This window comes from Anas acuta, unplaced genomic scaffold (assembly GCF_963932015.1).
Source record: "Anas acuta unplaced genomic scaffold, bAnaAcu1.1 SCAFFOLD_56, whole genome shotgun sequence".
In the NCBI taxonomy this organism is placed as follows: Eukaryota; Metazoa; Chordata; class Aves; order Anseriformes; family Anatidae; genus Anas; species Anas acuta.
Window position 1 is genome coordinate 477,255 of NW_027076075.1, and position 13,336 is coordinate 490,590.

The 13,336-nt window shown below is 48.7% G+C and overlaps 1 protein-coding gene across 1 annotated transcript; it reads left to right on the forward strand.

Moving 5' to 3' along the window:
• Nucleotides 1-11,283: 11,283 nt before the first annotated feature.
• LOC137848924 (olfactory receptor 14A16-like) lies at nt 11,284-13,085 on the forward strand. The gene has a single exon (XM_068668415.1). It carries the CDS (start codon nt 11,421-11,423, stop codon nt 12,186-12,188), a length of 768 nt encoding a protein of 255 aa, XP_068524516.1. The 5' UTR covers nt 11,284-11,420; the 3' UTR covers nt 12,189-13,085.
• The last annotated feature ends 251 nt before the right edge of the window (nt 13,086-13,336 follow it).

The following is a 13,336-nucleotide window of genomic DNA, read 5'->3' on the forward strand; positions in this document are numbered from 1 at the left end:
GCTCACAGAGCCCACCAGGGCTCTCTGGAGGTGAAAAGTGCTTGGAGGGACTTTGGAGCCTTACCGAGGGCATTAGATATTCCAGACATGCCTCTCGATCCAGGCAGCGATACACCAATGAGAGTGATGTGAATCCCTCTCCAGCCTCCCATCCCTCTGCTGGGTCGCCACTTGCCTGTGGATACCTGGATCAAGTGATATTCCTAGAAGTGAGCACACCTGGAGTGGTCTCTCACTACGTGGAGAGCCATTCACTGCCCACCTGAGGCACGTGTCCCCTGCAGATTCCCTCTTTTCCCATAGTGTCCTCCTGATGGACAGGTGTCTTCCATGCCATTTGGGGAAATCCTGGATATGTCCCCCAGTGGCACTCACCATATCCACTGCCACTAGTAACCATCACATCAATCCTAAATCCAAACCTGTGTCTAGCAGGTCATGACGAGACAATGAGTTTTGTGCTCCCAAATAGAAGGATAAAAAGGCTTTTTTGGGGTCTCACTAGTTTTGGCACCACCTTTGGAAGAAGAACCCAGATCAATGCACACAAGGGAGCCCATTTTACTACAGAGATGGGACAAAAAGACAGGTCTGAGCCCATGTTAGACAGACTTTTCCATGGCTTCCAGGTGCAAAGGAGCAGGTCCATTCCTCAGATGTAGTGAGACAAATCCAATCATTTATGTGGGAAAATGATAAGGAGAAATAAAACAGTAATACAGTGATTAAATGAAGCTCTGGCACAGTGTGGCATTTGCAGGGAACAATTGCTGGGGACAGATGGGCAGCTTTAGCTCTTACAAAAATGTCTATGGCATCACTTGCCTAATGCCATCCCTGATCTCTTGGTTCCTTATGCTGTAGATGAGAGGGTTCAGTGCTGGAGGCACCACTGAGTACAGAAATGACACCACCAGATCTTGGGATGGGCAGGAGGTGGAGGGGGGCTTTGGGTTTGCAAACACAATGCTACTGATAAAGAGGGAGACAACAACCAGGTGAGGGAGGCACGTGGAAAAGGCTTTGTGCCGTCCCTGCTGCGAGGGGATCCTGAGCACGGCCCTGAAGATCTGCACATAGGACAGCACAATGAAGAGAAAACATGCCAAAGCAAAAGAGGCACTAAGCACAACAAGCCTGACTTCTCTGAGAGCATGTATCAGGAGAGAGGCACCTCTGCTGTGCTGGAGCTGGGGCTGCTCCTGCCCTGGAAGCCCCAGCTGTGAGAGCAGAGGCTTTTTTGGCTGGGAGAGGAGAGCTGGGGGCTTGCTCAGAGCAAGGGGGCTGTACTGCAGGAGGTGGGTGACAGGCAGCAGCTAAATTCTCCCCTTCCCAGCAGTTCTGACACTAGTTCCTTCCCACTGCCCACCCATGCTGCTGCCTGGCACTGTCCCTGCCAGGATCTGTTTCCCTGCCACCATCTCAGCTCCCTGTCGAAGCTCCCAGACCCCATCCTACGTGCTGCATATTCAGCTCTGCCCTGCAGGTACCTCCCCGGGACAGGGCACTGCACAGGGCCGGCTTCATGCTTGCAGGCACTAAACAGCAGGTCAGACGAGCCCTGATGAAACTGGGAAGGTGATGCTGGTGTTATTTCCAGGTTGGTGAGGGGTGAAGGCTTCTCCCAATATTCTTTGTTGTCCTCAGGATGGCGGTGTAGGAGCCTCGGCCCCTTTTCTAAACCTCTCAGCTCTATTTTGGTTCCCATCAAGACAAACGAGTGAAAACTGAAAGTGCAGCTACAAGGGAAGCACAGAGTCAAGCAGGAAAGGCTGCCTCGATCATACTTACGAAAAGTCCTCTTGAAAACATGCTGAGGGTGAGCTGAAGCTCCGAGTAGATCCATAATCTCTGGGAAGTGCAAATTTAGGGCATCTGTCTGTACACTGCATCCCTATTGCCCTGCAGCAGGAGACTTACAGTGTGAGTGGGTGTCAAGGTTCCTCCCACAATGAACTCTAAATTGCATTCCAAGTTCAGAAAGCTTTTAATCTCTGTCTGTCTTCTCTTCCATTGCCCCCTGCAGGCAGTGTCCCTAGCCCTGCTGCAATGTGCAGAGGAGCTGCTCCTGGGCAGAGCTGTCTCTGCGGAGCTGCCAGCTTGCCGGGAACTGCCTCTGTCCCAGGAGCCTGGCTGAGATCAGCTGCCCAGCCCAAGGCATCATTTTCTTTCCCCTCCCTGCTCCCCCCGCACTTGCTTGAGGTGTCCCTGGAGCTTTTCTTGTCCCATTGTGAGACAGTGACAGGCAGCCATCTCCTTTACCCAGTTGTTGTGGTTTACTGTACAACCAGTTACTAGAAGAATGAGTCTGAATGGGGCCCTGAGCAAGGACAAGCCTTTGAACAAATCAAGCAGGAAATAGTCCATGCAGTAGCCCTTGGGCCAGTTCGAACAGGACCAGATGTAAAGAATGTGCTCTACACTGCAGCCGGGGAGAACGGCCCCACCTGGAGCCTCTGGCAGAAAGAACCTGGGGAAACTCGAGGTCGGCCCCTGGGGTTTTGGAGTCGGGGATAGAGAGGATCTGAGGCCCGCTATACTCCAACTGAAAAGGAGATATTGGCAGCATATGAAGGAGTTCGATCTGCTTCGGAGGTGGTCGGTACTGAAGTGCAGCTCCTCCTAGCACCCCGATTGCCGGTACTAGGCTGGATGTTCAAGGGAAGGGTCCCCTCTACGCATCATGCAACTGATGCTACATGGAGCAAGTGAGTTGCACTGATTACTCAGTGGGCTCGAATAGGAAACCCCAGTGGCCCAGGAATCTTGGAAGTGATTATGGACTGGCCAGAAGGCAAATACCTTGGGATATCATCAGAGGAGGAGGTGGGTCATGCTGAAGAAGCCCCACACTGGGTGCCAAGCCGGCAGCTAAACACCACACAGAACAGGAGACCCAAACTGGCCCAAGGGATGTCCCATTCCGTCTGGCATCATGCAGAACAACAAAACTTTGGGGGTTGCCCATGGATGGAGAGGTGCTGTTTGGGGCCTGGCAGGGTATCAATTGGTGGATGTTAAGCAATTGCATTGTTGTCGCGTTAAGGGGTATAGCTGATTAACCGTTACAGGCCCGGTTGGATTCAGAGTACTGAACCAGTCGGACGTTCACCAAAAACACATTAACCGCCTGGGGGTCTAGTCAGACATTCACCAAAAACGCATTAACGGTCTGGGGGTCCATTCGGACATTCACCAAAAACGTATTAACTGTCTGGGGGTCCGTTCAGACATTCACCAAAAATGCATTAACCGTCTGGGGGTCTGGTTAGATTCAGAACACTGAACTATCACGGATAACCACCCTCACCCTAGTTGCATTTAATGAGAGCTATCACAATGCAATCAAGTATGGTTTATTACAGCAACAGATAATCAGGTTCTTTTGGATTGCCGGTGATAGTGACTGTCTGCAAAAGCAAGATAGTATGCATGAAATACACAGGTGTTATAGATGTTACAGATGTGTTAGATGTTATAGATGTTACAGATGTTATAGTTGTTATAGATGTTATAGACGTTACAGGTGTTACAGGTGCGCAGCCTAGAAATAAACACGTTAAAAGGATTAAAGACTCTATAGAGATTTATAAGCAAGTATTCAGATCTCACCCAAAGGCGTCCCAATGGGGGGGGGGGGAAGAGAGGCTCAGCCTGTCGACTGATCCCAGGAGTCAGGAGGTCCTAAGGATGTTGGATTTCCTCGGGATGGTATCTCCCCTGACGGTGGTATCTTCCCTAACATCCCCTCTCTCTTGGGCCAATTTATATTATTTTCTATCTTTTAGGTGGAGCTTGAGTGGCTCTAGTCAAGCATATATTAGTTATGATTGGTGTAAGGTTTTCCCATCTCCGTTTAAAGTAATAGGCTCCGAGAAATTCAGGGCGCATGCTCAGTGAGGGGTGGTCGCACCTTGGAGGCGGGTAGCTCTTGGGATGGAGGTGTGTTTTGGTATTATAATGATATTATAATGAGCAAAAAGTACACTAGGGTACAGCATTTGTCAAAACATGACAGGTCTTTGGCTCAGGGTGGCAAAAAGTGCAGCTTTGTGCACAAGAACAACTGAGGCCCCATCTGATTACAGAGCCTAGCCGTGGTGTCTCCACTCCACTCCACGCTCCGTGGTGTTCCTTAGAGCTAGCACACCAAGTTTCCTCAGTGCGATAGCATCTAAGGTTGGGAGCCTAGGGAACACTCAGATAATGCAGTTATGCCCTACCCTGAAAGCCTCTTCAAAGCTGTACCTTTTCCTTAAAAATGTGAACGTTAGTTTTATTTTCCTAGTTACTTCAGGCAATTACACCACAATTGTGCATCATGCCTTTTGTAGATATATTATAATTGTAGTTGTTATTGGTTTTCCTCCCTTTAAGGAACCATTCAACTGTCTTTATTTCAACCCACAAGTTCTAACTTTGTTGTTTTCCCAATTTTCTCCCCCATCCCACTGGGAGAGTGGGAGAATGAGCGAATGGCTGCGTGCTGCTTAGCAGCTTGCCAGGTTAAACCACAACAGGAGAGTAACACCACTGTATATACACTGCCTCAGAAATGTTTTTAATACAAATGGGTACTGTTTGGGGCAACGTAATTGAAGTCTAGTCTGGCATTCCACCTAGCATGATGTAGTGCTGGCAAGTGACATGACCCTACAGGAAAAGAGCCACAGACTTCCTGGCTGACAACTGTAACATTTTCAGGAAGCATTTCATCATTTAACCATTCTGCTTCCTACCTGGAAAAAAAGAAGTGCTCCTGTAAGTCCTGCACTAGTGAAGTAGCTACAACCAGATGATGGCATGGAGAATGTGAATTATATGGTAAAAAAAAATGACAAAATGTTAAGTCTTGATGAATCACTGGAGTACTAACTGGTAAGGTCACTGTGTCCTCTTTGCTGTCTTACTCCTACATGGGAGACCTACAGAAAATAAAAGATGATAACCTGGTAGATAGTCATCTTGCATGTAACCGTACTGTGTTCTGACACATACACCAAAACCACGATCTTCAGTCTTGATTAGTTAAATTCTGTACCAATATTTCTGAAGAGAAAACTGCTTGTTCAGAAATGAATGAGTTCCCCTTGATGTAACACACTCCTGAGTGTTATTTCACAAAAAAAATATTTTGGATTATTAAATTATAAACAAGGCTAATGTTTTATTGTGTAAGATAAACCAAAATACTATGGAAACAGTATTTCTGTGCAAAGTGACAGTTGCCTAATGGATATTTCTTTTCTCCTTTAGCAATGAACAAAATGGGTACAATCATCTGGCCAAGCTTTTTGTTAGAAATGATGCTGCTACTATCTTGAGAGAGCTGGAAGCGAGTTTTCCTAGAATAAGATAGTTCAGTTGGAAGGGACCTTCAAAGATTGAGTCCAACTGTCTGACCTCTTCAAGGATAATCAAAATTTAAAGCATATTCTTGAGGGCATTGCCCAAATGCCTCTGGAACACTGGAAGTTATGGGGTGTCAACCACCCCTCAAGGATGCCTGTTCCAGGGTTTGATCACCCCACAGTAAAGAATTTTTTCCTAATGTGCAGTCTGAACTTAAGCATTGCAGCTTTTCACCATTTCCATTTCCATGCATTCTAGCATTCTTGCTTCAGAAGATGTCAAGGCTGTAAACTACTGTTTCTCTTAGCATGGGTCCAGATGGCTCTGGATGCTAACTGGAAGTGTGTCGCCCTGCCAGATGATTTGTGTATGCCATTTTGTTTCATTATTCACTGGATTGGAGTAAAGTAAACGAGCTATATCCAGCATGGGGATCAAGCAGTTGCAGAAGATGCTTAGTAATTGGGTACTTTTTTCTCCAAACCACTGCAAATTTAGAAGAGAGTATGCCTAGACAATCCAGTGTTTGAAAAGCTGACTGAAATATGTGGTGTATTAATCTCCTGATGTTGGTGGTTGCCAAGTTTTGTCTGCCTAGAATATGGTAATCAGATATATGATGCTGGGGATATAACAGCATCCTCTTCTGAATAAAGTAAAGTCAAAATTGTGGAAAGACTAACTTGTAGCTTTTTTCTCATACTATCCAAAGTGTATCTGTATTACTATGCAAATAATACTTGTAGTGGTTTAACCTGGCCAGCAGCTAAACACCACACAGCCATTCGCTCACCCTCCTCCCTCCCTCTCTGGGACGGGGGAGAGAAATGGGAAAGTAAAGCCCATGAGTTGAGATAAAGACAGTTTATTAAGACAGGAAAATAATAACAATAATAATAATAGTACTACTACTAATAATGTGTACAAACAAGTGATGCACAATGCAATTGCTCACCACCCACTGACCGATGCCCAGCCTAACCCTGAGCAGTCCAGCCCCCTCCACCCGGCTAGCCACCCCTATATATTGTTTAGCATGATGTCAGATGGTATGGAATACCACTTTGGCTAGTTTGGCTCACCTGTCCTGGGTCTGTCCCCTCCCAGCTCTTGCTGCACCCCCAGCCTGCCCATTGACAGGAAAGAGCAAGAAGCTGAGACGTCCTTGGCTTGGTGTAAGCACTGCTCTGCAACAATTAAAACATCGGGGTGTTATCAGCACTCTTCTCATCCCAAGCCAAAACACAGCATTCCACCAGCTACTAGGAAGAAAACTGTTCTCTGTCCTAGCTGAAACCAGGACACCAGGATGGGAGAAGGGAGTCAGCTGAGTCACTATTGCAGGTTTGTACGTTTGTAGACTCTGCTACTTCCCATATTGACCACAAACCCACTGGAGGTTGGAGTCGTCTTGCCTCGGTTCAGGTGTGCACAAAACAGGCACCTGCGTGTGAACTGTGTGTCTTAGCTCCCATTGGAATTACTGGAAATGGAGGCCACGAACTCCTGATAAACTTTGAGGTGCCAGAGGTGGTCCAAGATATAAGCAGGTAACTGCAAGCTGAGGTGGACCGATGTGGAGAGGCAGGGCACTGTGTGAGGGTGTCATCCTGGAGCCTTGTGGGGAAGGTCTTCTGCCAAATGAAAGGACAGCAGGTGCTCAAGTTGAGGATAATTGATCAAGTTTCTGCTCAGTCTGTTCGCAGAAGCCCCTTGCAGTATTCAGCTGACTCAGTGGGGTACTAGGGAGCTCAGAGAATTACGGAATAGTTTGGGTTGGAAAGGACCCTAAAGATCATATAATTTATTTGAAATGCTATCCCCCTGCCATGGGAAGGGACACCTTTCACTAGACCAGGTTGCTCAAAGCCCCATCCAGCCTGGCCTTGAACACTTCTAGGGATGGGGCATCCACAAGTTCCCTGAGCAACCTCTTCTAGTACCTCACCACCCTCAGAACAAGGAACTTTTTTCTAATGTCTAATCTAAATCTACCATCTTTTTTCAGTTTAAAACTATCACCCCTTGTCCTATCACTACACTCGTTGATGAAAAGTCCCTCCTCAGCTTTCCTGTAGGCCCCCTTTACGTACTGGAAGGCTGCAATGATGTCTCCCTGGAATATTCGTTTCTCCAGGCTGAAGAACCCCAGCTCCCACAGCCTGTCTTCATAGAATAGGTGCTCCAGCCCCTTGGTCATCTTTGTGTCCCTCCTCTGGACTCCTCCTAATATGTCATGTCCTTACACTGGGGGCCCTGGAGCTGAATTCACTACTCGAGATGTGGCCTCCCCAGAGCCAAGTACAGAGGAACTTCCTTAGTCCTGCTGGCCAAACTATTCCCAATAGAAGCCAGGAGGCTGTTGGCCTTTCTGGCCACCTGGCTCCTGTTCAGCTGGCTATTGATAAATCCCCCTAAGTGACTTTCCAAATGGCAGCTTTCCAGCCACTCTGCCCCCAGCCTGTAGTGCTGCATGGGGTTGTTGTGCCCCAAGTGAAGCTGAAGGCTCCTGTGAGAACTGGTGTTGCTGCAAAAGTCTGAGGCAAAGGCAGCAGTAAGCATCTCAGCCTTTTACTCATCCCTCGTCACTATATTTCCTTCCACATCCAATAAAAGATGAAGATGCTCCTTAGTCCTCCTTGTTTTGTTTATGTATTAAACAAGCAACAAACAAACAAAAAACCACAAACATTTTATTTTCTTTAACAGCAATAGCAGACTGAGTTCCAGTGACCTGCCCCTTCTTCCAAAGGTCATAAACCCTCTTTCTCTTCCTGAGATCTAGCCTCAACTCTCTGTTCAGCCAGGCCAGTCTTATTCCACGCCGGGTTCTTTTGGTACATGGGAACAGCCTGCTCCTGTGCCTTTAGGATTTCTTTCTTGAAGAGTGTCCAGCATTCCTCCAGGACAGCCTCCCAGGGGTCTCTGCCAACCAGTCTCCTTAAAAATGCCACAAAGTCTATCTCAGGAGATTGACACTGTCCATGAGAAAGAAATATTACTCCAAGGACAATGTTGTGGTGCAACAGGTCCCCCAGAAGGAGACTGGATCCAGCCATGGTTTTGTGTTTCAAGGAACCATCAGGGAGCACGGAGTCATTATCCATAAAGGCAGGAAGATGTTCAGGTGAGAGCAAGAAGGGAAAGAAGGGTGAATGTCTACATCCAACAGAGAAAGAGGCACAGGTTTGGGAATCCATAGGACAGCCTGGCGTGCAGAGGATCAAGGGCTGTGGCAAGGCTAAAAACCCCAGTAGAGCCAAGGTCTTTGTCTCCTTCTCTATGGCTGCTGTCTGTGCCACTGAGCCTTATGAGACGACGTCTTAGCCTTCAAGCTCTTGGGCCTCATTGCCTCCTCACCCACACCTGCAAACCAGGAAAGTGTCATACAATTCTCTTGCACTTGGCAATGTGCATCCCCATATCATATTGCCCTAGTAAGAGCACACAGACACATGTGAGGGACAGGATCTCCCTTCCCAGGGGCCAGGAGTCCAGGCTTGGCCATCATGCTTGGTGAAGCACATCAACGTTTTCTAAGCATCAGGGCCGCTTTAACATTGCCTTTGTCTTCTTGTCATCACTTCCTCCAATTTTCTGCTCTAATGAGCTCCAAGGGAGTCTTTGTCAGTAATGGCCCTCAGTGGGACACTCCAAGAAATTTGGGAGTTTGCATCTGACTTGGACTTGAGAGATTTCTTGAAACTCCTCTCCGTGCCTGAGGTTCATGGGGTCATCACCAAACACACCAGAGGAGTCATTAAAAAGACCTGGGAGCAGACTGAGCGTCTGCTCATGAGCTGGGCTGGGCTCCTGGGACAGAGAAAATTCCTGGCAAGTGGGCTGGGCACCTCTTAAGAGGCAAAGCTCTGCCCAGGAGCAGCTCCTCTGCAAAGGACAGCAGGGTTGGGGACACTACCTGCAGGTGAGAAGGGGAGAGGAGAGAGTGAAAGAGAGGTTAGGGGCAGGCTGGAGTGGGTCGATGTTGAGATGTCGCTAGAGGAGAAACCATTACCACCCTTGAGATGGTAAACCTCTGGCTACAGGGCTGTATCTGCCCCTGGAAGGGTCTACAGAACTGTGTGTAGCTCAGACCCCATCAGGTATTTCAGAAGGACTGCCAGGAGGTCTTAGTAGAAACATGTAAAGGGCTGTGAAGCTGGGGGTGCAGGCAAGGGTGCCCAGGGCACTGTGGGGAGAAGTTGTGGGTGGAAGGGGCCCCCCAGGCAGGGCAGGGTCCTGCTGCCTTCCACAAGGTGTTCTGTGTCTCTACTCACATTTGTTATTCACTGTGGTGACAAGGACGTTCAGAGGACTGGAGCACCTCTCACATGAAGACAGGCTGAGTTTTTCAGCCTGCTGTAAAGAACGTTCTGGGGAGACCTCAATGCAGCCTTCCAGTACCTAAAGGGGACCTACAGGAAATATGAGGAGGGACAGTTTGTCAGGGGGTGTAGTGACAGGGCAAAGAGTAGTGGCTTTAAACTAAAAGAGGATAGATTTGGAGTAGATATAAGGAAGAAATTCTTTGCTCTGATGGTGGTGAGTCACAGCAACAGGTTGCACAGAGAAGTTGCTGATGCCCCATCCCTGGGAGCATTCAAGGCCAGGCTGGTGGAATTTTGAGCAGCCTGGTCTAGTGGAAGGTGTCCCTGCCCATGGCGGGGGGTGGAATTATGTGGTCCTTCCAACCTAAACCATTCTATGATTCTGTGACATTTCTGCTGGGTGCTCTTCCCTAATCCCCTTTCTAGGCGTTGCCTGGAAGGGAAGGGTGCTGTGCTTTCAGTTTTCTACTCTTGATTCCCTTGTTGGGGGGATGGAAAGTAAAACTTTAGGTGCTGAAAGCAAAGGATGGGAGGGGGGATTTGGACACCTCCCGGTCAGTCCTTCAATGAACATGCTTTTCCCCCCAAAAGCCCCCCTGGTTTCCTGGTTAAGGCCATGGGGACCAAGGCATAAGCTGACTCCTCTGCCGTCCAAGCCCCAGCAGAGTAGATGCTCCCAAACGTCCATCTGTCCCTCCATGGCCTTGCATCCCTCCCCTGGCAGGAGCATTGTGACAGTTCTCCTTCTCTCTCCACTCAGTTGTCCTGCTGCTGTTCTCCTTCTCAGGTTTTCTGGGGACAGAGAAGCTCGGCTGCAGCTCAGGCGTGCTTCTTGCAGGTCCTGCCATGCAGAAGTGTCCATGCAGTCAAGGTGTCCAAGTCCCCTCCTAACCTGTGGGGCTCGCAATGCAGTCCTTGGCTTCACAATGAAGCTCACTTTCTATTAAGCAGAATTTTGGAGAAACACTATTTAAAATTGCACAGCTCCCAGCACTTCCTAGTTCCCTTTCAGGGGAACACCCGAGTATGACCATGAACGAGCTCAAAGAGTTGCCAGCACAAGGCAGTAGATAGCGAGACAGATGGGGAGAGAGACTCTCCTCACTCTGCACTAAGATTCTGTCCCACTGCCTCCCAGGAATACCAATATAGCACTTGCAGGATGGTGGAAATGCCAGGGCTGTCTACCTGCAAAAAAAGACTCCTCAGGTTTGACCAGGGCAACAGGAACAAAAGAAACAAAACAAAATCCCCACAGCGTGGCTGGTGAGTTGGGAGCAGCAATACTGCAAAGGTCTTTGATGTCATAAACGTATTTAACCAGAAATCACTAATCATTGCTGGGTCCAATGTTCTTGCTGCAAAGCAGAATGGACTCCTCTAGAGCCCATAGCAGAGTTCCCTGCTTCCCACTGTACCCTCGGGAAACAATAATTCAGAGCTCCATCCAGGCAGTTGGATGAAGTTCTTTGTGGAAAGACAGAGGCTGTGAGAATTGGATTTGTCTGTGTCTGTCCTCACTTGTCATTGACTTTTCCTCCTTGGACAGGAGCCCATGGTCAGAAAAATCAAATGGTCAACAGCAGCTGCATCACTGAGTTCCTCCTGCTGGCATTCACAGACACGCGGGAGCTGCAGCTCCTGCACTTCGCGCTCTTCCTGGGCATCTACCTGGCTGCCCTCCTGGGCAACGGCTTCATCCTCACCGCCGTAGCCTGCGACCACCGCCTCCACACCCCCATGTACTTCTTCCTCCTCAACCTCGCCCTCCTCGACCTGGGATCCATCTCCACCACTCTTCCCAAAGCCATGGCCAATGCCCTGTTGTACACCAGGGTCATCTCCTATGCAGGATGTGCTGCACAGATCTTACTGCTTCCTTTCTTCATCACAGCAGAGTGTTGTCTCCTCACGGTCATGGCCTATGACCGCTACGTGGCCATTTGCCAGCCCCTGCACTACGGGACCCTCCTGGGCACCAGGGCCTGTGCCACCATGGCAGCAGCTGCCTGGGGCTATGGGTTCATCAATGCTCTTCTGCACACTGCCAACACATTTTCTCTTCCTCTCTGCCAAGGCAATGCTGTGGACCAGTTCTTCCGTGAAATCCCCCAGATCCTCAAGCTCTCCTGCTCAGACTCCTACCTCAGGGAAGCTGGGCTTCTTGTGGTTAGTGGATGTTTAGCCTTTGGGTGTTTTGTTTTCATTGTGCTGTCCTATGCTCAGATCTTCAGGGCTGTGCTGAGAATCCCCTCTGAGCAGGGTCAGCACAAAGCCTTTTCCACATGCCTCCCTCACTTGTTTGTGGTGTCCCTGTTTGTCAGCATTGGCATGTTTTCCTACCTAAAGCCTCCCTCCATCTCCTCCCCATGCCTGGATCTTTTTGTGACTGTGCTTTATGTGGTGGTGCCTCCAGCAGTGAATCCTCTCATCTACAGCATGAGGAACAAGATGCTCAAGAAAGCTCTCCAGAAAATATTGGAACAAATGCTAGTTCAAGATCACTAATGTGCCCATCAGCCTCGTATGGGTTTCCAGGAACTCAAAAAAATCCCAACTTTTTTTTTTGTTGTTTGTTTTTGTTTCTTTTCTTTTATCATTGTTGTTCCTTTTTTGTTATACCTGTGACTAGTAATTCCAATGCCAATGCCACTAGTGACCGACCTCCAGCTGGATTTAACCCCATTCACCACGACTCTTTGGGCTTGTCTATCCAGCCAGTTTTTAACCCAACGAAGTGTACGTGAGTCCAAGCCACAAGCAGCCAGTTTCTTGAGGAGAATGCTGTGGGAAATGGTGTCAAAAGCCTTGCTGAAGTCAAGGTAGACCACATCCACAGCCTTTCCCTCATCCACCAAGCGCATCACTTTGTCATAGAAGGAGATCAGGTTCGTCAAGCAGGACCTGCCTTTCAGAAACCCATGCTGACTGGGCCTGATCACCTGGTTGCCCTGTAAGTGCCGCGTGATGACTCTCAAGATAATCTGCTCCATGAGTTTCCCCGGCACTGAGGTCAAACTGACAGGCCTGTAGTTTCCCGGGTTCGCCCTCTGGCCCTTCTTGTAGACTGGCATCACGTTTGCTAGCCGCCAGTCAACCGGGACCTCCCCCGATAGCCAAGACTGTTGAGAAATGATGGTAAGTGGCTTGGCCAGCTCCTCCGCCAGTTCTCTCAGTACCCTTGGGTGGATCCCATCTGGCCCCATCGACTTGCGTACATCCAAGTGCTGTAGCAGGTTGCCAACTATTTCCTCATGGATAGTGAGGGCCACATTCTGCTCCCCATCCCCTTCCACCAGTTCAGGGTACTGGGTATCCAGAGAGCAACTGGTTTTGCCGCTAAAGATTGAGGCAAAGAAGGCATTAAGCACCTCTGCCTTTTCCTCAACTTTTGTAACTAAGTTCCCCCCCTGCATCCAGCAAAGGATGGAGATTCTCCTTGGTCCTCCATTTTGCACTGATGTATTTGTAAAAACATTTTTTGTTGTCTTTAATGGCAGTAGCCAGACTGAACTCCAGATGAGCTTTGGCCTTTCTAATTTTGTCCCTGCACTGCTTCGCAACATCATTATAGTCCTCCTGCATGGCCCGCCCTCTTTTCCAAAGATTATAAAACCTCTTTTTTTCTCCTAATCTCAAGCCACAGTTCTCTGTTC

What these genes read in the sequence shown, in the direction of transcription:
- LOC137848924 (XM_068668415.1), top strand. Translation starts at nt 11,421, where the DNA reads ATGTACTTCTTCCTCCTCAACCTCGCCCTCCTCGACCTGGGATCCATC.